This window comes from Eumetopias jubatus, unplaced genomic scaffold (genome assembly GCF_037043125.1).
Source record: "Eumetopias jubatus isolate StellerSeaLion01/CBP00866 unplaced genomic scaffold, mEumJub1_p1.0 scaffold_1, whole genome shotgun sequence".
Taxonomy (NCBI): domain Eukaryota; kingdom Metazoa; phylum Chordata; class Mammalia; order Carnivora; family Otariidae; genus Eumetopias; species Eumetopias jubatus.
The window spans coordinates 3957990-3981819 of NW_028274807.1; the positions used below are offsets into that span (position 1 = coordinate 3957990).

A 23830-nucleotide genomic window follows, 5' to 3' on the forward strand; every position below is an offset into this window, starting at 1 on the left:
AAACCGGTAGCCTGGCTAATGGGCCAGGACAGTGTGATCAAATCTACTACATATTACTAACGGCCCATGAGTATTTATTGGGGTGAGCGGTACAAGGCGCAGAAACTTCTCTCCCCACTTTAGAGAGAAGATTTCCCAGCCCCGCACCTCCTAAGCACCTCACCAGCAGGCCGGGGCCCTGAACTCGCAGATGCACGTGTGCTTTCCTAAGGCATCTTGCAGCCTATTTTCCAAATCCAATTAGCATAGCCTCATGTCATGGACGTTAAAGCGCCAGCAGGATGTTGAGCAGCCTATTTTCCAAATCCAATTAGCATAGCCTCATGTCATGGACGTTAAAGCGCCAGCAGGATGTTGAGCAATGTCCAAGGTCTCTCCAGAGTGTGTGGCAGAGCAGGAGACCTGGCAGGACCCTAAACCTTCCGCACCACGGAGCTTTATTGCAGCCTCTGCCATTGGATAGCAAAATCCCGCTGATGGTCTTTTCTGAAGGGAACGGGGGAAGAGCAGACTTTCCAGGCCAAGAGCCACAAGTCGGGCGCCAGGTCATGTGCTCCAGGAACCATATCACATCTAGAACCTCCGCTGCATTTACATTTATGACGCTGCAGACACAGGGCTTAACAGATGACAGTCTGTGGGCCATATCGTGCCTGTACCCACTAAGGATGGGCTCTGTACTTTTTAAGGGTTGCAAAAATAAAACAAAGATCCATGTAGCAGAGACCAAAGGTAGCCCACAAGGCCTGATGTCTTGACTGTCTGGCCATTTACAAAGAAAGCCTCTGGCCTTGCCATGGTCATTGTCCACGGCTTTAGCCCTGGCCGGGGGGGCCAAGTCAACAGGCATTTGCCACCACCATCCCCCGGGTCTTCCAAGCTGATTTTTGGCAGTTCCCTCGCGGACTGTGATGCTGGTTTTGGTTCGGTCTTGGTGAGGGACTTCTGCCATATTATCCCTCACCCCTAGGACAGAGGCCATGTAGCTACGAAGTGTATCTACTCCTGCTTCCCAGGCTGGGCTGGGGGAGGCCCCCCCGGGGCCCAGAATGAGAAAGACTCGGGCCAAGCCTCCATCTTGCACCTGAAACCCACAGGCTCCCTCTTTGGTGGCCCACGTGGGGGTTTGGGTCTCCGAATTAGCGTCAGTTCAGAGCAAATATTTAATGACCATCAGAACGTCTACATACTTTCCTTTCTCTGGTACACACCCTGGGTGTTTTAGTTTCCCAGGACTGCCGTAGTAAATAAGTACCACACCCTGAATTTACAACCGACACTTACTCTTGCCCTGTCTGGAGGCGAGAGGTCCGAAATCAAGGTGTCATTGGGGTTAGTCCCTGCTGAGCGCGAATCTGTCCGGGGCCCCCACCCGGCTCCTGGGGCCGCGGGCGTACCGTGACTTGTAGATGGCATTCTCCCTGTGTACTTACGTCTCCAAATGTCCCCTTTTATTGGACGCCAGTCATACTGGACGAGGGTCCGCACTAATGACCTCATCTTAAGCTGGCCTTCTGCAAAGATCTTATTTCCAAATAAGGTCCCAATCACGGGTACTGGAGGTTAGGACTTCAACATCTTTTGGGGGGACACAGTTGAGCCCATAGCACTGGTAAATGGCTCAGATTGTTCTGCAGGAGGCTTGGGGAAGTTTCATCATAGGCATTTGTGGCCCCGATGTAAGGCCCTTCCTCAACAGGACCAGGCCTCCCTTTCTGTTGAGGCGGGAGGAGCCGTGACACTTGTGAAGGACGCTGGTGGTCCCTCACTGAGGCATTTCTGAACCTCTGAGTGATGGGATCATGCTCCGGCCATTCCCAGTGTGGCTGAGAAGGGTGAGCATGACAGATCCACTCTGGTGCCAAAGCCTCCTCGAGCCTGAGACCCCAACCCCTGCTGCAGCACCAGGCTTCCCACATCTTCTGTGCACGTGAAGCAGCTGGGAACTTTCCAGAATGCATTTTGACTTCACAAAGTCTGTGAGGGAGCAGACTGCCTTGAGTAGCGAGGCTGCCATGTATTGGGACGCTCCGGCATGTCTGCTGCATGAGCCGTTGGCCACCGCCAAATGCAGGGCTCCGTCCCGCCCGCAAGACGGTCACAGCCTCCCGTGTGCTTGTGCTGGTGCACCTGTCCTGCACGCTGGGTGGGTGTGAGGACATCAGTCCTCTGAGCTGGGTCCTTCTTTCTCCAGGGCCTAACTGCCTGCCTCCACTCTCGACACCCCCCAGGCTCCTCCGGGGCACAGGCTCTCTCCCAGCAACCTTGGGCTGGGAGGGGTCTAACCTGACGCACCTGGAAGCCACGTCAGGAATGGCCCCGAGGAGGGTGGCACCCTGCCTGCGCTCTGTGAGCCGAGCTCGGTCAGTGGTCCACGGAAGCTTTGTGGGTAGGAGAGCTGCCCCTCCCACAGACGACCAGGGGTTGCCTCTGCCGCTGGGGAAGGTCCAGGGCTGGTTCAGGGTTCAAAGTTCCCAGCGGCACGTTCCTGCCCAGAATGTCCCAGCTGCGTGTCTCGTGGCTCACGGCTACCAGGATCTTGGTGTAAGGGAGCTGGAGTGGCTGATGGCTAGCTGTGGCTGCCCGGCCAGGAGAGGGCCGTCCACCCCGGCTGCCCCGGCCTGCCCTGCGGCTCTGGGAACTGGGCCGCCCATTCTCGGGGGCCCGCCCTTCCCCCCGCCCCCGCCACCGCCACCCTCCGTCCTCTCCTTTTCCATTCCGTGCAGGGCTGACCCCAAATCTTGATCACATGACCTCACTCCATGTCACCGCCCCGTTAAGCTGAGATGCTATGACACCGCCCCCTGCCGTGGCCACCGGTGCCCAATTCCTGACCAGCAGATGCGCTCGAGGGGCCAACCTCAGGGGCTCGTTTCCACGGTGCGTGAGGTGACGGGAGCAATTTCTGTGTCACTCAGAGGCCTGGCGGGAAGCAGGCCTGTCCCCCTCAATCTGGGTGACTCCGGGAGGGTGAAATGGAGAGACTGTTAGCTTCTCAGTGGGGGCAGCACACCCCTCAGCCTGGAGGAGCATGGAGAGGGGTCCGCACAGGGGCCTGGGCAAGACCACCATTAGCCGAAGGCTGGACACAGGGATGCGGCCATGTAAGGTGACCCCACAGGGAGGGACCTGGGAGATAAAACCCCAAGCTCACCTCCTCCTGAGTACAGCTCGTAGCAGCCAGAAGCCAGAGAACAGGAGGCGGTGGACAGGGCCCAGAGAGGGCGGTGAAGGCAGATGGGAGGAACCAGCCCCTGCATCACACCCTCACCCCTGTACTGAGGCGCACGGTGCTGGGGTGGGAGACCTATCAGGCCAAGCCAGAGCTGCGGTGTGACCCTGGGGAGAGGGGTCCTCAACAAGGGGTCCCGCCGTGGCTATGGGGCCTGAACGGTGAGCATCGCATTAGATTGGGGCATCTTGGGGTCGGGCGCTGCATTTTCCAGAATCTTGCACCGCATGACTTGACTCGTTAGCAGGTTAGCCCTCAACCCAGCGCGTTTCCTGCTTCACTAGACTGCCGTTTACAACAAACCAACCAGGGGCACCTGGGTGGCTCCATTGGTTAAGCACCGGACTAAGGGTGCTTAGCAGTCCCCACGGAGCAGGAGGTCACTGCAAACACACACGGAACGACAGGACAGACACCTGTGGATCTGAGTCTCCCCTCTAATAGATGCTGACTTCCCCACCACACTTCCTTCAGATTTCCTTCCGTGAAATAGAACATGATGCCCACGTTGGTGGCCCTTGGTGCCCTCCCTGATCCATGTCTCTGTCCCCACTTCCCAGATGCACCCATTACACGCAGGTCAGCAGCCTCCCCCATGTCACCGGGCAACCTTAGCTCATGGGGTGCAGCTCTCACAGTTCCACCCGGCTCCACGCACCGGAAACCTGCGGCAAGCCCGACATCGGGCTGCAAGCGCCCTTCTCATGCTTCCCCGTCAGCTTCGCTGCCAGCACTCACTCATTTCCATTCATTCATTCATTCATTCATTCATTCATTCCCATGTTCTGCAGGGTCGTGATGCACACATGTGCCTTACACTCTTCCCCCTTTTCCTTTTCCATACACACTTATGAACATTCACATTGCCTCCCCCTTCCTTCCTTCCTTCCTTCCTTCCTTCCTTCCTTCCTCCTTTCTTTCCCTCCTTACTTCCTCGTTCTTCCTTCTTTTCAGCTTCTCCATTTCTCCTTTTCTTCCTTCTTTTTTTTTTTTTATTAAAGGTATCACGGGCAATGCTGCAAAGACCATCCTTGTCTCTGCTTCCCTCTGCCTAAGTGTGGGGTTTATCCGGGACACACGCCAGACCCAGAACCAGTGGAACTGCTGGATTGTAAGTCTATGTAGCATCAGCTCCACTGACAGTCACACACTTTTCTTCCAAATTGTTGCGCAATTTGCAATTCTGTGTCTGAGAGCTCCCCTTTCGCTCTGAGAAATTAGGGGTGGTTTTCCGTGACCATGAGCATCACTGCGGATCCGGCACACCCCCACACACCGTTTCTGGCAAACTGAACCACCTCCACGGAGGACTCTGTGCCCTAACCCCGCCCCCCGCCCCCCGCCCCCGGGTCCTGCACATCGAGCCTCTTCTGGAGACCCCACTGGACAGCTCGGGTTGGGGGGTGCTGGGCTCAGGGCGGAGGGCACAAAGACTGTGGCACCCCCAGTTCTGACTGGGGCTCCCCTCCCAGAGGGGCTGCCGGACTGATTCACCAGGTCACTTAGAAAAGTAAACACCTCTCCAAGGCGAATTCTTGGAGCCTCATTGTTCATTGAGGAAAAAATATTTCTCCTGTTGCTCATTCATTCATTCGTTGATTCATTCATTCCTCAACAGATGTTTATTGAATAAGATAAGAACGATTATAGGTGCAGGGCCACCAGAAGGCACAGAGCAGACGAAGCCCCCTGCCTCACCGACCCTCCGCTCTCCTGGGGGACAGGCATGCTCCACGTGGTGCGTCAGCAGGGGACTGGGGACCCTGGGGCTCAGAGAGCAGAGCTGGACCTGGTGGGGCCAGGGGAGGGCTGGCCCGAGGTTACCCTTCAAGCACAAGGTTGAGGAGCCTTACTGTGGGGCCTGAAACAGGGAGAGGGGTCCCCGGAGGCACGAGCACTCCCGCTCGGTCAGTTCAGACGGTTGCTCGTATATATACAGCTTCCTTTTTGAAAGGACTGTGCTGTAGAGGGAAAGAGAAAAACAGAAAAATTAATTTAAGTAAATAAGTTGAAATACACAATTCCTCTAGGTAGGATGTTGGACACTTTCATGTTTTCTTTTTTTTCCCCTTCTTTTTTTTAGGGGGGGATGGGGAGGAGCCGAGGGAGAGAGAATCTCAAGCAGACTCCCCGCTGAGCGCAGAGCCCGATGCTGAGCTTGACTCCACAACCCCGAGATCACGACCTGAGCCGAAGTCAGATGCATAACTGATGGAGCCACCCGGGCGCCCCCATTCTTGAGTTTTCAATGTCAGTGCCAACTGGAGGGAGAACCCCTCCGGATGAGCCACGTTTCCCCTGTGAGGCACACTGGCTGACCTACGACGTGGCCGTGGGAATGCCCAACAGATGGCACTCTCGGAAAAGATGAAGTTTGCAGTCCGAGGGCCCGGGGCCGAGAGGGGAGGGGGCGTGGGCCTGTTCCTTTCCTGACCCTCTTGTGCGGCCACGGCCCTCCCCCAGACCTGGGTTCTCAAAATAGTCGAAGGCCACTGGCCTGCCACCCTTGACGGGACAGCCTGGTGGGCGGGCCCCATCGGCTCCAAGTCGGACCGCCGTGGGGGGCGACCCCATGAGCCACTGTTGGCACAACTGTGCCTTCTGGGGCCGGCTCTCCCATGACTCACCCTTCCGTGAGTGTAATGTTGACATCTGCAGGAGGGCCTCCGCTGCGGTTAGCGATCTGGTCAGGCCCAAGGGACAGGAGGGACTTTCTGAACCTCGAGTCCTTCATTCAGGATGATTACGCACCTTGGCACTTGCCCCATCAGCAAACTTGTTTTAATCAGTGGAGATTACCTGGAATGGAGGACTGGGGGATCCCTCCTTAGGCAAATGTTACCCCACACTCTTTAGGCAAACAGAGCCTGTGCATAAAATGCAGGGCCTGCACAGGGTCCCATCGCTGACTCGTGGTCTCCCCTGGAGCAGAGAGGAAGGTCACGGCCGCCATGGAGCCCAGGGTGATCTGCGTCTTGATGTTGGTGTGCGTGCTGACCCTCAGCTCCCTGGCCCGGGGCGAGCTTGGTAAGCGGCCCCCCTCCCGCATCAGCCCTCGTGGTGGTGCCTGAGCCACAGACCATGTGTTTGAGCTGAGCGCCATGCTGGGCCCTGGGAGGATTTGGGAGGGAGAAGGCCCATGGAGAGCAGCATCCGGGCCACCACGGCCATGGGAGCTCTGAGCACCGCTGTGAGCACATGGGCGCCCTGATCACTGCTTGCTGTGTCCGGCACTGACGCCCCGAGCACCGGCTCTCAAGGGGCAGTCTCGGAGATGCGGTGGGAGAACAGCTCCCCAGATGTCCAAGCCGGCCTCTGGTCAAAGCCACCCAGATGCCCAAGGGCCCATTCCATGGACGAGCATCCCCTGAGGACCCCCGCAGGCTCTGCGGTCCCGGTGTGCGGGTTCCGTGGGCACCACAAGCGACAGAGCACCTGGCTCCCTTGAGCCACCATCTCAGCCCCTGGACCAGGACATCGGCCTCGAGGGGCTCGGGGGTGGGACAAGGCCTTCAGAGAGCGCTTTGCGAGCTGCCCTGTGCTCAATAAGTGTTATTTGCATTAGACGCTGTTGTAAAGTTTCCCAGGTTTTCAAAACCAGGATTTCCATAGAGGTCTGAGGAGGGGAAGAGGAGCCATGGTTTCTGTGCATCTCAGGGTACCTTCCGAGGACCCGATGAAGAACAACAAAGAAAGGGGTGTGGGCAGAGGGACGACGGAGGCACCAGGTGGCCACTTGGAAGGTCCCCAAGGCAGGGACAGGCTAAGGCCAGAAAGGACACGCGGGCTTTGGGCCTGGAGAAGACGCGGCTCTGCCGTGGAGGATGCCCAGGAGTGTGGCCCCGCGGCCGCCCCCGGGCCGGGCTGTGAATCCCTCTCCGCGGCCGACCCCGCTCGGCCCTCGGGCCCGAGGCTCACCCCTTCTCTGTGCGCCAGCAGTCCTGTCACGAGGCATCCAGAAACTCGATTGCGAGCACAGCCCCGGTAGAGACCGTTCCCGCCTAGGTCCGTCCTGTGCTGGTAAAGGGGTGGACAGAGCAAGGAAACCTGGAACCCCATCCCACCCCAGCTGCCGCTCCCTCCCCCGGCAGGTGGGCAGGACACAGAGCCATGTCTGAGCGTGCGCAAGCACACACGCACGCACACGTGCACACACGGCTCCTCCTGGCTTCACAACCGCCCTGGGGGTGGGGGCGCCACCCTCCCTCTCCGGCGGGGAGCCAGACACGGGGAGGCTGAAGTCCTGCAGAGGCCCCCCAGCCGGTGGGTGGGAGATGGGCCAGACCTTTCCCGCGAAGCCACAGACCCCTCCTTCAGAGAAAGCTTGAGGCGATCCGTGGAGGAGGACACAGAAGCCCGTGGAGGGCAGCTCCCGCGTGAGCTCACCTTCTCAATGCCTGGCTGGGTTAACGGGGTTCAGCCCCCGCAGTTCCCATGTGTAGACCACACGGCAGCCCTGCCTCCCCAGCGTGTCTCCCCCCAACCCGCGTGTTCTCCACCATCCTGGCTCCCATCTGCCCCCCCGCCAACCCCCGGGTTAAAGCTGCTGAGAGGTTGAAGGAGTCCACCCCACCCCAGCCTCTTTGTCTTTCCTGCAAACGGACTACACCTCCTAAAATACACCTTTTTGCTCTTTCTCAACTGCCTTTGAACACCTGCTCCCTCTGCAGGTTACACCCATTGTGTCCTTCATCCTACCTGGTAACCTCCTCCCATAGGAAGCCCTCCTTGGTTTGTTCTCTGCCTTGTCCTTGTGCCTCCTGTGCGTGCCTTCAGTGCACTGGGGTGGCCTCACGGTGCTGTTCCGTACATTCACGGGCTCTTCTCCTCCATTAGACTGTTAGCTTCTTAACCAAGACTTCTCTGTTTTTAGTTCCTGGGTCCATCCCCTGGCACGGGGCCCAACATGAGCTCGGTGCTTGAGCGACCTTCACTGTCTACTTTTGCGGTGCTAATTTCCGTTTCTAGCACACACAGATGGTGTTCGATAGATATTTATTGATTGAATAAAGCTAAAGGATTGTTTGTTGAAGTGAACGAATGCAGGGATAAATTACGTAGGTAGGTGTAAAATTTGCAAATCCCGGGCACCTTGCCTTTGCCCTGAGCTGAAGGGTTTTCCTACCAGGACATGAGGCTGGGCTACCCCTCTTGTAGCCTGAGCCCTAAGTCCCCATCTGCGGCACCAGCTGGCTGCTGGTTCAACTGGAGAAGGAAGATGGGCATCAGCCAGCGACTTACCCTCCCTCTTACCCCCTGCACCCCCAGAGACGTGTGTGGTGGACCCCCCCAAGAGAGCAAACTGCGGCCCTCCAGGTATCACGTCTTCCCAGTGTAAAGCTAGGGGCTGCTGTTTCGACAACACTCTTCGTGGAGTCCCGTGGTGCTTCCACCCTGTGGCCGTGGACAACGCTGCCGACGGTATGGCCAGGGAGGCCCTGTAGGGTCTGAAGGTGTAGGATTAGGGAGAAAACCTCATGGGAGCGCGGGGCCCTAGTCTGCGCGGCCAGCTGCGTTGTACCCGCAGCAGGGGCCACGGGCGAGCGTGGGGAGGTGGTCCAGCCTGCATCAGGCTGATGTCGGGTTGGGGACACAAAGACCAGGCTGGGAGACCGCTTGGCAAGGAGCCCTATTTGTCCCTGTGTTTCTTCACATCACTGAGTGCAAGCCCGTGAAGGATCCTGGGAGCGCTTTATCCCTGCTTGGGTGGGATTGGAGAGAGTAACTGAAATAGGAAGGCGGGGAGTGTTTTCTAAGGACTTTTCCCCTTGGTGCTTCCAAGTGGCATCTCTGTAGTTATTCACAAGTGAACAAACCGTGGGGTTTTCACTGCCTGTGTCTCCTTCTCACACCTCACCCTTCAGAGGAGTGCTCCTTCTAGATGCGCTTCGGGGCCGCGGCGCCAGGAGCTGCAATGGCCTCGGCCGGCGGCCGGGAGCCCAGCCACGTCACCGGCAGGCACTCGGGGCCCTCCGCATCCGCGCCTCGGCTCCTGGACAGATGGCACACACCCCTGGACTCAAAATTGGCTTAACGATTAAAGGAGATGAATGTTACTCGTGCTTTCAGTTCTTTTTAAAAAATTGCAAATGATTATCCTTTCTTGGAGAGGGAGGTACACCATTTCCACGTATGGCTTCTCATCCTACATAGGCTCACCCCACCTCGGGGAGGCGTGGGGGTCAGAGGAGGGAATGAGGTGTGTGTGCCAGCACCGGGTGTCAGTGCACAAGGCTGTTAGATTGTCGCGGGCAGCTCGAGCATCCTGGGGAGTACAGCTGCTCTGGTTCCCAGCGCCAGGCAGATGGGCTTTCCCCGCTGACAGGGAGCACCAGGCCTGTTTTCTGGGGACCTGCTACTCATTCCCCACCTTCTTTCTTACCTGATTTCCAGTCTATAAAAAGCGGGGGCCACTATTTCAGCTGGAGGAGTCTCTAGGACTTCGTTCTGACTCATGAGGCGGGAGGGCATCTACTTGGAGGCTCTGGGGAATGACTTTTCCTCCTTGGAAGAAGAGCTCCCTCTTGCTGCCCTGGCCAGCCCCTGCAGCCTGCCTTTGGATGTGTGGTGTGAGAGTGCGATGTGGTGCTTCAAGCAGCCTTTCTGTGCTAATGAGGAAAAGCCATAGAACTAGAGCCCTGACATCCCTGAGCTATGATTTGACTCACCCACCCTGAGACTTCATGTTGAGTCAACCCAAATGTCCTGATGGGTTAGAGCACTGCTGGCTGGCGTTCCTGTTCCTCGATAGCACATTACCAGGGCCCGGCTACCACGGGTGGGGGCACACTCTCACCCAACGTGAAACCGCTTAGGCTGAGTCCTCCAGGCTGGGCCCTTGAGCTGTTTAAAGGAATGCGGGCAATTCATTTGTTCCCTCCTCTGCACCTGGCAACTTCTCCCTAAGCCATCTGTGCAGCTCAGGCTCTCTCTCTCGGCTGGAAACCTCAGGCTCAGCATCAGAAGTGAGCAGCAACAGAGGGAGGTGTGGGGAGAGTCAAAAGGCATGTCTTTGTTCTCAAAACCAACTCCCTCCCAAATGATCCTTCATCCTTATCTTCATCCCCCGTCTCCACCCCCCGTGACTGACGAGAACGGGGCCGGGAATGTTCACCCGTTCGCCTGCGTGAGCAGACCCACAGCCCGACTGGCCTGCCCACCCTCGTGGATCACAGGCTTACTGATAATTTCAAGGATGCAATGAGAGAAAGCTGGGAGGGGGCTGGGACACCAGAGCACCCCCCCCATCTTGTTCCTTCCCGTGTCACACGTATCCTAACGCACTGAATAGATGAGGTCTCTAGCGGGGCTGACACAGCGGGGAGTTTGATCATGGGATGTCTCCCTTTACCACCCCCTCCAAGAGCTGTGTGGCATTGGTGACACTTTCTATGACATGCAGACCGGGGGCTCCATGACTTGAAGTGCTTCTGTGGCTGGGGGGTGCCCAGCAGGGACGGGCCTTTCTCCTGGCGAATGCATCAGGTCGGGGGGCCCCAGCCAGGTGACAAGGTGACTGACTGGGTGGGTCCCCAGTGAGGGAGGGCTGGCTAGTGGCTTCAGCTCCCCCTCCCAGCATGTGACACGGGGAGAAATCCAGGTCCGCCATCCACCATGGGCCGTCCAGGATGTGCGGGTGCATGATCTTGGCTCCACCATCTGGACCGCAGGCCTAGAGAGAGCCTGGGGATTCTTGCCGGGATGGCCCTGCCTCAGGCTGGTGGGGACACATGTCCTTCTGTCCTTGCCCGGGAGGTGGGACCCAGGGAGTGGTCTAGGCCACTCGGTCCTTGTGGAAAATTGCAACCTCCCCAAGCATCCGCTTGTAGGCTGCAGCTGAGGGGAGGGAGAGAAAACAGTCGGGCAGCCAGTGTGGGGGGCCTGACAGAGAGCCGATGGGTGGGGCACCTCGATAGCTCCAGAACCCGAGTGCCTCAAGGAATGCTCAGGGCAGGTTTCTGGCATCTGTCCCTCCATCCCTTGGTGGCCCCAGCTCCCTGAAGCTTTGCTGGGTGGACCGTGGAGCCTGAGGGGTGAAGGCCGAGGCTGCACGAGCAGGTGCAGAGGCTGGAGCTGGGGGCAGGGGGCACTAGGGACGTGCGACTTCCTCCTTGGGTTCAAGGAGAGAATGGACAGTGCTGGCAGGACAGAGAGGCCCAGCGACAATGTGAGGGTCTGTGCCCTTAGCACTGGGAACACAGAGAAGTCATCACAGCCTGTGGGGTGGACCCCTGGACACCTTCCTGGCCCCCTCCCGGCCCCCTCTCGGCCCCTTCCAGACCACCACCCTCCAGGCCCCCTCTGGGTCCCTCCCAGCCCCCTCCCAGGCCCCTCCTGGCCCCTCTAGGCCACCCTCCAGGCCCCCTCTCCCAGCAGTGAGAGTCCAGGGTGGCCAGTTGACGGCTGCCTGAGGCCCCTTGAGTCCTTGAGGCACCTTGGGGAGAGGGGTGGGAACAGGCAGCTGTGACAATAAAGTGCCTTCGTGGGAACAGTTCTGCTGATAAGGCACGAGGAAGGATGTGTCTCTCATACGCATGCACACACAGGCATGCACAGGCGTGCGCGCGCGCGCACACACACACACACACACACGCACACACACACTCGGCTCTTAAAGGGCCCTGGGGAAACTGGGCTGAGGGCGGCCACTTGGGGGCAAGCCCTCTGCAACTTGCACCATTGGATTTCCCTCAGAAGAGAGGAGGCCATCCTGATAATGGCTATCTTTGAATACATTGCTTGGCAGGGGAAAATTTTATATATTTTCTATTTTGCTTTTAGAAACAGGCTTTCCACCTCGGAGCAATGCAATGGAGTGATGTGTCTGTTTAAAGGTGGCTTGGTTTTACTAGGCACGAAGCTGAAATGCCAACCTGACCCATTTAACACCTGGCAAAGCTGTGCCATCCTGCCCATCTCCTACCAGCCTGGAAAGCAGCAACTCAGGGGACCTTCTAGAACTTCCCATGTCCTTCAAGGACTTCAGACAAAAGTTTAGACCTCTCTAGTGGAGGGAGCTCCATGTTTCGGGGGGAGGTGGGGATCTCCTAGGTAGACAGCCAGCGGCGGAGAGAGTTGCATCTTCGTTAGACTCGGAATCTCAGAATGTGTGACGGAGGAGCTTCCGGGAGTGGAGCGGTGGAGAGGGCGATGGAGTGGCCCCAGGGCAGTGTGGGAGCACGTGCTGGCCCTGAGGCTGGTGGGACTGGGGCTCCGGATACTAACCGCCTCCCCACTTTCTCCTTCAGTGCGAGTGGGTGTGTTAGCCGGCACCATCCCCGGCAGCAAAGGACCACATCCTGTGTGGCTTCAGCAACAGACATTTATCGTCTCCCAGCTCCAGAGGCTGGATGTCCAACATCCACGTGTTGGCAGGGCTGGTTCCGCCCGAGTCCACGTGTGCCGCCTTCTCCCCACATCCTCCCATGGGCGTCCCGCCATGCATGTCTGTGTCCTGAGACACCAGTCTTACGGCATCAGGGCCCACCCTATTGGCCTCATTTTACCTTAATCACCTTCTGAAAGATCTTATCTCTAAATCAAGTCACGTTCTGATTACTGGGGGTCAGGACTTCAGCAGATGAATCTGGTGGGAGTCCAGTTCGGCCCGTGACAGCTGGTGTCGGTTCCTTGCTACCAAGGAGCCCTAATCGATGCAGATCACCAAAGGGCAGGTGTCATGATCATCTTCTACATCTGAGACTGGTCAGTTTGTCGATAATGGTAGGAAAACAAATGCAATATGCGAAACTGAAAATGTTTGGTCAAGTACAGAGAGTGGGAAACTTGTGGCCCGTGGGATGTGGGTGGCACTCCTGAGATGTCTTAAATGTAGACAGCTGGTAAACTGTAGGATGTGTTATGCAATAAAAAGGAAGGAACGAGCAGAAATGTACTATACATAGGCAGGGATGGAAAGGCCAAGCGATCAGAAACAGACCGTGCATGTCCAGGCTGAAAACTCTGATATCTCTAAATCAGGGACCCATCGGTGACCCCTGTCACGGCCCGAATCAGCCCATGTGTCAGCCCCAGAAACACAGACTAATGTCACGGCTGTCCTGTGGGTCACCGTGGGCTACAGCTGGGCCGGCGATGCTTGCCCTGAGTCTCTCTAATAAAGCTCAGGCATGGTGGCCCCTGGTGCTATCCATGTCCTAGCCCCTTGTTCAAGCACCAGTGCTGGTCCTGGGTACCCTGCGTTGGTGGGAAGGCTGAGGGCAGGACAGAACATTACCCAGGGTCCAGGTATGTGGTCCTTCCACCCACCTGCACCCCTGGCAAAGCATTAACCTGCCACTTCTCCTGCCTCTTGATTTTCACACATGGTGTACATTGATTTACCATACTCTGTGGCTTTGATCCACGAGCCTTTCTGCTCTGTGGCTGGTCGTGTACTTGGAGGCTTCCATTGCCTCTGGATAATTTCCACACAATAACAGGATTCTGTTCAGAAAATGTTGATCTAAGGATTAGACCAGGAACCGGTTCTTGAAGCCAAATTGTGGTTTAAGATCTTATTTGTAGGGTCACTGGGAAGGATATTATTAGTTGAAGAAAACTCCCTTGCCTTTGTGAGTGTGGGGAGGGGAGGTCGGTGGAAATGTTCAATGCCTGCGACCCTGATAGGAAACATCAGCTAATAAGAGAGAGACACACTTGGCAAATCCAGCACGGAACTTACCGGAAGGTATCAAAGGCTCCTAGGGCACAGTCACATTTTTTTAAAGATTTTATTTATTCATTTGGGACACAGAGATAGAGAGAGAGAGAGCGTGAGCAGGGGGAGAGCAGAGGGAGAGGGAGAAGCAGGCTCCCCGCCGAGCAAGGAGCCCGATGCGGGGCTCCATCCCAGGACCCCGGGATCATGACCTGAGCCGAAGGCAGACGCTTAACGACTGAGCCACCCAGGCGCCCCTCAAACATTTTTAAGTTTTAAGATTGGCCAGATCGTGGCTTGTCTCAGCATGGTGCCAAATAAAACAAAACAAAGCACCCACTCAGACACCAAAGAGACACCTTAAAGTAATTTAAATCTCGATGAAAATCTCTCAGAGAAGTTCAGGGAGGGATTTCATGGCACAACACCCTGAAAAACGTGCTAAAATTTATGTCTGTCCAATTATATCCCTCAAATATAACTTATCAAGACATTTCCAATGTCATTCTCTCCCAGATTCAGTATCAAAATTCCCATCAGCATCAGTTGATTTGCTTATTGCTTCTCCCAGCTTTGGCCACGTTCTTTATTATGTAGATACATTTAGTCCTGGGCTTTAAAAGATTCTGTCATTTACCCACCTTATTGACCAGCACAACCAAACTGCAGAAACCAAACCAGAAACTTACAATGCTGGGAAGACTGGTGGGGGACCTCTGCTCTTCTGGATTTGGAGTGACTACGCATGGAAATGTTGGAAATAAAAATACGTTTTCCCCTGATGATACTGTAACAACGAGATATTATACGACTCAGGTTTTAGAAGGCATGTGAGACTTTGAAAAGCGTTTAAAGTTTCTTTTTCCACCTCTCCTTTTACAGATGAGGACACTAGGGGCTTGCCTGGTTTATTTGCATATATCCATATTTAGATACTGTTTCACGAATTCCAGAAGGTAACTGGGGCAAGGGGCAACACTAGGCGGCAAGTTCCTGCCTCGGTTCCCGGGGTGTTACCCACTTGTCCACGACCCCCATCATGTGCGCACAGGAGGTCAGGTTTCCAGCATACAACGTGAGTGAGGTGAGGTCTCCATCTCAACCTACACATAGTTGCTGTGTTACTTGGGCAAATCCTTCTACCTCCACAGACCATGAAATGGGGGTGAAACCTTAGCTCTGATTTGGGATTGTTGTAGGGATTAAACGAGATAGAGCGTGTGAAAGATCGCCTGGCACAAAGCCAGCCTGCAATGCTTGTTAGCTGTTCTCTTTTGTACAATCAATAAAGGAATAAGGAATGTAGAAGTCCACTTCACGTGCAGCTGTTGCGAACTAGGTGAGCAAGGGCGTGTGTGGAGGGTGGAGGGTGCCTGTCCTCACTCTGGTGAAAGTGAATTCTTGGAAGAGGTGGCTCCTGAGTTAGGAGCTAAAGGACGAGCAGAGGCTGAACCGTCAGGGTGCGTCTAGAGAAGGGCAAGTTGCTTACACTGTCAGAGGCCCAGGAGCACGAGAGAGTGGTGGTGGTGATGGGGGCAGGGGGGCCAGTTCCTACAGAGTATTGCTTTTCATTCTCAGGAGCCTGTACTTGGTCTTTACCCTACAGGTTGTGGGGAGTGCGGAGCAGCAAGGGAGTGACATATATAGAGTTCCATTTTTTAAAGATAATTAAGGAAGAAAAACTTGTGTCTGGTTGGGGCCCAAACCCCAAACTTTTGTCTGTGGCTGAGACCTTAGATGGGAGACAGTTGCTGCAAACCGAGGGAGAAGCCTTGCCGACCCGACTGGGTGGCGCGCACGCACACGCGCGCCGAGACCACGTGGGTGCCGCGCTGAGGGAACCCGGCCAGGTGGGAAGTGGTGGCACCTCCCGCGGGACTCGTGCGCTCCTCAGCCAGAAGAACGGCCTTGAAAACTTCTCAGGCAACAGGTTTGCAAGTGGCCGATTCTCGGGGTTTTTGTTTGTCTAAAAAAAAAAGTATTTTGAAATCTCTGTGCCTTCTTCTGCTCATTTTTGCTGTGAACCCAGAACCGCTCTGAAAAACAAAATCCATGTTTTAAAAGAGGATTTTGCCTTTATCGTTGAGGGATACTCTCACTGAGTATAAAATTCTGACCTTATAATGGCTGGTTTCTTTTCTTTCAGCACTTAAAAATCGTCATTCTGTTCCTTCCGGTGTGCACTGTTTCGGCGAGAAGTCAGGGGCATTGCCCGGAATGTGGGGAACTTCAGGGGCTGTAAGAATTCTTTCAATCATTTCTTCTCAACAATATGATCATGCTTTGCCTTGATATGGTTCTCTTTGTATTTATCTTGCTTGGAGTTTATTGAGCTTCTGAGATATATGGGTTTATGTTTTTCATCAAGTTTCCGCCCCCCCCCCCAGATTGTCCAATATTTCTTCAAATACTTATGCTCTCCTCTCCTTCTGGCATATGCCAATTACAGGTCTGTTAGACCCCCTGACAGTGTCCGCCCGGGGCCCTGAAGTTCTGTTCGTTGTTTTCAGCCCCCTTTCTCTCTCTGCTTCAGTCTGGAGAATTTATACTGCGCTGGCTTCTGACAAACCAGCTGTTTCTTCCATAGTATCTAATCTAAAGCACATACAGTGGATTCTTCCCTTTCAGATACTGTATTTTCATGTCTGGAATTTCCACTTGGTTCTTTTCTAGTTTCTCTTCTCCATTCTGATTTTTAAATGTGTTCCCTCATTATATTTTTGTGTTTCTTTAAATGTTTGAGCAGTTAAATGCAGCCTCTGGGTCTATCTCTACTCACTGGTCTTTCTAACGACTATGGGTCATGTTTTCCTGCTTCTTCACACATCTGGTGGTGTCTGGTTTTGTGTGAGACATCATGGATGCAATGTCGTGCGTCTGGGTTTTATTGTCTCCCTTAATAAATTGCTGAGTTTTGCTCTGCTGGGCAGTTAATTTGCTTGCCAGGTGAACCTGATTCTTTTAAGACTTGTTTTAATGTTCTGCTAGAATAGGCACAGAGTGCCTTTCCTCTAGAACTAGATCAAGCCTACTTTTATGGCATATTGTGGACTGAATGTTTGCGTACCCCTAAAATTCATCTGTTAAGGTCCTAATGCCCAATATGATTGTATTTGGGGGCGGGACCTTTGGGAAGTAATTAGGGTTAGGTGAGGTCATGAGGATGGAGTCCTCATGGTGGGACACCAGAGAGCTTATTCTCTCTCTCTCTCCACCAGGTGAGGACACAGTGAGAAGGTGGTGTCTGCAGACCAGGAGGAGGGCCTGCCCCTGAACCAGACCATGTGCGGAGCCTGGTCTCGGACTTCCAGCCCCCAGAACTGTGAGAGATAAATGTCAGCTCTTTAAGGCACCGTGTCTGTGGTATTTTGAGTAAGACAGGACATGGCCTTCTGAGTCCCTGCTGAATGCCCCAGCCGGCAGTAAGCCTTGTCCCCATGGCGGTCAGAGCTCAGACGACTTCTGTGTTGTGGTTGCCCCGCGACGTTCTCCCCTCCCGAGGGCACGTTCTTTCCCGGCAGCTTCTGCCGCCTGCCCGTGTCTTCATGGGCAGCTGAGTCTTTGACTAAAACCCCAGAGAGACCACCACTCATATTTCTGGCGTGCCCTCTTCTCTGGGCCCCTACCCTGAAAATCTACTGCCTCCGCGGCTTCTAATTCCAGCCTCCGTCCCCACAGCCCCGTGAGCCTGCCTGCTCGGTGCGGTCGCCTCGCTGGGCTGGGGTCCAGACGGTAGCTCCAGGCAGAGCACAGGGGGACCGAGGGACTCCTGCACTGCTTCCTTCTCTCAGCCAGCCTCTGCCTGTTGCTCAGCATCTGGACATGCTCTTGTCGCATAGTTCCAGTTACTTATGCCGGGGAAAGAGAGTCTGGTACCAGTCTCTCCATCATAGTCAGAAGCAGAGGTCCACCCGGGTGATATCCCAGGAAGTTCCCATTTGATGATTTCTGTTTTCTCTGTGAACTGATAGACAACATCACCCCCCCCCCGCCGCCCCAAAGTTTGCGGAATGGAAGTGAGAGGGGGTGGAGAAGCATAGCTTCAAAGAAGGATTATAATGCCAGTGGGAGCCAGGATCCCTCGGAGACCCTGCATCGACGGTGGCCACAGTCGGAGGTGTGTGTGAGGTGAGCTCCGCTGTGGGGCTGGGCCTGGAGACAGCAAGCAGATGGGTGCACGCCGCGCACCAGGACAGCGGGAGGAGCACACAGAGTGGGCACCAGGCGGGGAAGGAGGGACAGTGGAAGGGACGGGGCATGACGGTGCTCACAGAGGGGAAGAGAGGGTGCGGTGGGAGTAACAGAGAAGATATTAGACGCTTGGGACATCCTGAACAGAAAGGACATTAGCACGTCTTTCCGAGTAGAGGATGAGTTCCAAGGGTGGTTGTGGGAGACACGTAGCAGACAAGGAGTAGGGACGGATGTTTCTAGAGGTGAGGAGGAAATGAAAAGCCAAGGGGCTATGAATTTGGATGAACGATTCACCGGAATGCAGAAGCCCTCTGGGATGCTGCCAGGTCGTGGCGTGACAAGGGACACTGAACTCAGTGCTAAAATCCTTAACAAAATTGACAGGCTGAAGGTCGGGAGACGACAGGAGGGCAGGGGCATCGGAAGCGGTCCAGGACACAGCCTGCATCCCTGAGGAGCATGGTTTTGCATGCACGGGGAGACACTGGGGCACAAGGCCAGCATCCAGCCCCCCGGCCTGAGCCCCTGTGATGGGCACACGGCCACACCCAGCACAGTTTCGGAGGGTGTGTTGTGCACAGCTCCGCATTCAGGTAGGGTGCCACTGATATGGGAGATGTTGCATCTATTATCATGATGTGCCCACAGCTCCAAGTAACTCGTCTAGAAGCAAGTGAGCCATTTTCTAACTCATACAGAAGCACCATGTGGACAGTTGGTGCCCTGGGTGGGGACTGAGCACCTCTCCTGGGATGAGCACAAGGAAAGCGTGTCCGGGAAGGGAAGCGTGTCTGGAAAGGCACAGGCTTCTGCTGGTGCCAGGGGTGAGGGGGAGAGACCAGGGGCTCGGCATGGATGTGGGGGTTCTGCAGGACTCCTGGAAGGGCCAGGATGGGGGCAGTGGGTCAGGGAGAGGAAGCAGAGTGAGGAGACGATGGTCACTCGGGACCCTTATGTCTTGCTGGTGACCGAGGATGGCGGGGACATGGGATGGGGAAAGTTGATTTTCCAAGATTTCAAGCAAAGTAGTGGCCGCCCAGTGGGTCAGGGACCTGGACTGGAGGGGCTGGAGTAGGTTAGGCAGAAGCTTTCTGGACCCCGAGGACGCTGGGTTTTGGATTCTGTGCATCTCTGGGTCCCTGGCTGCTCAACCTGCGATTTACAGATGGGGCCCCTCCTGCAAGGCATCAGGAGGTGGGGGCTCACGGCCTCCTCTCTGCCCCAAATCTTCCCTTTTTGTCCCTTGGGGTGCCTCCCTGTCCCTCCCCTCTCCCCCCATCCCATCCATGGACTCTGCCCCGGAACATTGCACCCCTGCGCGTGGGCAGGCTTACGTCTTTAGGAAACACACAGGGCTCCCATGGAAGAAAAACAGAGGCGTTTCGGGGGTTGCTGAAACAAGCTTGTGATGTTTACACACCAGCCTCATGCCCACGGGGAGCAGCCCCTCCCCAAGACGGAGCCGAGGAGACACAGAAGACTAGGGGTTGGCAGAGGCATCCGCGATGGCCTTGAGGGGGGGGTCTTCTCTATGCCTCCAACGGCTTGGTCGTTTTCCCCAGTAACCCTGGGTCTAATATTAAAAAAAAAAAAAAAATCATGTGATAACCACATACTTTATCAGGAGACACACCGGGCTTATCCCTTCCTGGGTGTAACCCTGGGGGTGCCCAGTGCCAGGCGTGCATGTGGCCGCTTTTCCACGTCGGCATCCTGGCGCGACCTGGCTCCTGGCCCTGGGGCGGCATGGGAGCTCCTGCCGGAAGCCTTGCCTGCAGGCACGGCCGCTCGGTCTCCTGCCCAGCGGCCTATCTGAGCTCCTTCTCCCAACAAAGGGCCCAAGGTGTTGGTGCCACAGGGGACAGAGAGAAGTTATTTGCGTTTGCTGAGCAAACACAGAGGACATTATAAAACAGCTCATGGCTGTGGGCGGTGCGCATTCTGCAGGCAGCCCTGGCGTGCAGCGTGGACATGGGATCTCGAAGCGTCCAGCTCCTGGCCGTACTCCTCGTCCTGGGGGGCGAGGGGCTGTGTGCCCTGGCAGGGGCCCAGAAACCTTGTAAGTGACCACCCGTATGTTGCCCTGTGCAGCTCGGCGTCCTTGACTGGGCAACAGAGCATTCGGGCCCGCGAGCCGGGAGAAGCCCCAAATGCAATGGGCGTATGCGAGTCCCTTGCCCTCGGTGGGTCTCTGTTCTTGTTTGTCTTCCTCAAAGCCACAGGGTGGTGTGATGGGCTCCCTGGAGAGTAGAAGTAGCTAAAAAGGCATCCTGAGCTCTGTGATGTGGGCTGACTGCATTTGTGCATCCTTTCCTGCCATTCGGGAGGGACACCCAGGGGTGTGGGAGACCTCCAGGAAAGGCCTCCTTCCCGGAGAAGGTCAGGGTGACCACAGGTGCTGGGGGGCCGGCTGGGGAGAGGGGCTGGGGCAGGAGGCCCCCAGGGCATCTGGAGCCCACCTTGGTCACCTTTCATCTTGACTTTTCCTGAGGTCCACCATCTTTGCTGAAGTCTTTTCCTTTCTTTTTTTTTTTTTAAACTAATAATTTCTGCAAAACCCTGTTTGTTCCTCAAGACGATGCGTAGTTGAAATCTGGACGAGATGAGACTTTCTGGTTTCCCTGTGTGGCCGCCACACCTGGGGAGGGGTCCGAACGTGCCCCCGAGAGCAGGTGGGGTCCTGTGGGGGGACAGGTTGACCGAGGCTCTCTTCCCAGCCCCCTGCCAGTGCTCACGGATCACAGCCCGTAACAGGAAGAACTGTGGCTTCCCGGGCGTCACCCCCGAGACGTGCTTCAGCGCCGGATGCTGCTTTGACTCCACAGTCCCCAATGTCCCCTGGTGTTTCCACCCCCTTCCGAAGCAAGGTAACCGGCCGGGGAGGTGGCCCTCTTCCCGCCCCCACCCCGGCCAGCCAGAAGGGAAGAGACAGCGGCCCCTGGCGCACTAGCCCCACCTGGAGCACCAAGGGTCAGCCACTCGCCGCCCCCCCCCCCCACAGACATCTGTGAGAAGCCATCAGTTGTACGATTAGAAGGAAAAACGGCTCCCAGGCCTCTCCTAGCTGTAAAGCTGCAACTTCTGAAGGAGCTTTTAAGGGATATGAAGGCAGTTAATAGGACATTCTCCACATAACTGCTCACAGGCCTCAAATGGTAAGAGATCCAGTTCAGACTTCCAGGATGTTCTTCTGAGGATGAGGTTTATGGCAGCGCACATTCGCAAGATAGAAGGTCATTTTTCCTGCCAGCGCGTGCACAGAAGAAAGTTACATGTGCAGAGCACGCCGTGGGGGTGGAGCTCGGCACCCACGGCCCCCTGGCCACAGCCGTCACAGGCTCCCTGGGCTCCAAAGGGGACAGGCACATGGCTGGTTATTAGGCAGGGCCCTTTCTCCGGTGGAAGCATTGCTGGCTTTCAGGACTTTGGCAAAATGCTTCACCTGCTTAAAGGGTGCTTACCACCCGTTCTCATCAGAGTACAGTGATCACCCATTTTACAGATGGGAATATCAGGTCTAGAGAGGCGAACTGAGTTTCCCAAGGCCCCAGGACATCGGACCTGTGGCATCCGTGCAGGTCCATGGGTGTCCAGGCGCTGGCGCCAGCCCTTAGACGGTCCTTGGGGGGGTCGCGGTCCAGCAGCCCCTCATAACAGGCTGAACCCAGCCGCATCCCCGTGGGAGGACGGGCAGAGACGTTGCTGGTTCCTGAGCTGCCCTCACCGAGTCTCCGTGTTGCTCCTTTCCAGAGTCGGAGCAGTGTGTCATGGAAGTGTCCGCCCGTAGGGACTGCGGGTACCCGGGCATCAGCCCTCAGGTGTGTGCGTCTCGCAAGTGCTGTTTTTCCGACACTATCGTCAACGTGCCCTGGTGTTTCTTCCCAATCCCTGTGGAAGGTAACGTCCTGCGGGACGGGGGCTGGGAGCTGGGGCGGGCCCCAAGCCGACCCCAGGCCTGACCCCCATCGGGGCAGTGCCCCCGAGCCCAGGGGGGACCATCTCCGGAAAAGGTGGCTCTGAGGATGGCTCGCGCGACGGCCGTGGAGAGCAGGTCGCCTCAGCCACGCCCCTGGATCCCTGCCCAGCTGGTGGTGCCGCCCAACCGACTGTCCTGCAGCCACGGGTTGGCAGTGCCACTAAGTGCCACATGCTGTGCCGGGTGCTGGGGCTGACGTGGACCTTCTCCCATGGGCCTCGCTCTTCCCTCACCGTGAGCACGACAGACAAGTTCTGCCCGTGGCGGCCTGCTCAGGGCCACCCCGGGAGGGTCCGGTTGTCCCTCCCCCCGTTAGCCACAGTGCGTCTCTGACCCTGAGTTATCAACACCAAGGACAGGTCTGGCGTGTCCCCCAAAACGGGCAGCATGCCCTTGCCCATGCCAGACGCTTTCCTTTCCCCGTTTCAGAACATCAGGGTGAGCCAAAGAGCGCGGCAGAGACCTAAGGGTCTCTCTGGACAATTGCCAGTTAGTGGGGGAGAATGGACCCCCGAGAAGTGTCCTCCTGCCCACCCCACCCCGGAGAGGGAGCTCCTTGGGCAGGAAGTCTGGTCAAGGGCCTGTTGATAGGAGCCCCCAGGGCCTGTCAGCGTGGGCTCCCTCAGCCCCCAGACGCTGTCCCCACCCATTGGCATTTCACACTTCTAGATTGCCATTATTAAGAGGAGTCCCTTCCGAGAACCCACCAGGCTCTCTGGGTGTTTGGAAATGAAGAAGACTCACCATCGCATCTCATGTCTCCAGAGTTCCTGGCTTTCCTTGATCTGTTTTTTATCCTTTTCACTGGTTCAACATACAGTTTCTTCAAATAAAGAAAACACTTGAAGTCTGCTAAGTTTCCTTTTGGCTTCATTGACACAGAAGTGGAGCAACAGAGGGAGAGAGGGAGTGTGCGTGTATACAGGTGTGAGGGTGTGAGGGTGTGTGTGGGGGGGGAGGGTGGGGACAACTCATCTAGCCAGTACAAACCACCCCAGCAGCAAGAGGGAATTCACGATCCACGATCACTCCCATTCCCAATCATTGTATAGAAACTCAAATGACTTTAGCCCCGAAAACCTCTTGCAGTAATGTCTGATTTCAGATTGCAATTACAAAATTGCCTTGCCTTTACCAAATGCATCCCAGACTACAGCTTTTGCAGGAGTGCGGGGCGCCACCATCCGTCCTCGCATGGGTGGGGCGGGGTGGGCTGGCTCCGACGCTTCCCATCCTCCACCCCCGAGCAGCTGTGGCAACGTGCCGAAGTCTGGGTCCAAAGAGGAGGTTGACAACTGCCACCAAGGCCAGGCCAGCCAGTGGGAGGGTTTTGGCACAAAACCTAGCGTGTGTCTCCGCGGAAGGGTCCTGGCATTCTTCAGTCGGGGGTGGACATGAGGGGGAGGACACGGGCCGGTCTTTCTGTGGCTTGTCCCTCCTTCCCTATGCCACCTCCAGCCTGAGCCCGCTGCATAGTACTTCTGTCCCGACACCCCTGGACGGAGAGTTTGGGGTTCTGCTCCCAGCACTGGTGCCGTGGCCATACTGCATGCTGGGTTCAGGGCAAGCTCCTGGTTTCATGCCCTCCTTGGGCATTTTCTGGTCCTTGGCCCCCGTCCTCAGGCTGCGGGGGCCCTTGGCACACATCTCTGAGTGCGGGGACAGGAGTTCTCTCCTCATGCCCCCTCCCCAGTCCTGCTTCCCTGGGCGGGGGTCTCCCCGGTGCAGCGCGCCCTTTGTTCTGAGCCCATCCTGATAACCGAGGGCG

The 23830-nt window shown here is 56.2% G+C and overlaps 2 protein-coding genes across 2 annotated transcripts; both read left to right on the plus strand.

Annotated features, from left to right (window-relative positions):
- Positions 1–6183: 6183 nt before the first annotated feature.
- On the plus strand, positions 6184–8676 carry TFF1 (trefoil factor 1). The gene is made up of 2 exons (XM_088018894.1): positions 6184–6259; positions 8501–8676. The coding sequence occupies exons 1-2, from the start codon at positions 6184–6186 to the stop codon at positions 8674–8676; spliced, it is 252 nt and encodes an 83-aa protein (XP_087875020.1).
- An 11378-nt stretch (positions 8677–20054) lies between these two features.
- On the plus strand, positions 20055–22395 carry TFF2 (trefoil factor 2). Its single transcript, XM_088020965.1, has 4 exons — positions 20055–20145; positions 20804–20953; positions 21837–21983; positions 22061–22395. The coding sequence occupies exons 1-4, from the start codon at positions 20058–20060 to the stop codon at positions 22393–22395; spliced, it is 720 nt and encodes a 239-aa protein (XP_087877091.1). The 5' UTR covers positions 20055–20057.
- The last annotated feature ends 1435 nt before the right edge of the window (positions 22396–23830 follow it).

What these genes read in the sequence shown, in the direction of transcription:
- TFF2 (XM_088020965.1), top strand. Translation starts at nt 20,058, where the DNA reads ATGGGATCTCGAAGCGTCCAGCTCCTGGCCGTACTCCTCGTCCTGGGG. An exon ending in GGCAGGGGCCCAGAAACCTT is followed by an intron (nt 20,146 to 20,803) that starts GTAAGTGACCAC and finishes CTCTCTTCCCAG; the next exon opens with CCCCCTGCCAGTGCTCACGG. An exon ending in CTTCCCAATCCCTGTGGAAG is followed by an intron (nt 21,984 to 22,060) that starts GTAACGTCCTGC and finishes CCATCGGGGCAG; the next exon opens with TGCCCCCGAGCCCAGGGGGG.
- TFF1 (XM_088018894.1), top strand. Translation starts at nt 6,184, where the DNA reads ATGGAGCCCAGGGTGATCTGCGTCTTGATGTTGGTGTGCGTGCTGACC. An exon ending in CCTGGCCCGGGGCGAGCTTG is followed by an intron (nt 6,260 to 8,500) that starts GTAAGCGGCCCC and finishes CTGCACCCCCAG; the next exon opens with AGACGTGTGTGGTGGACCCC.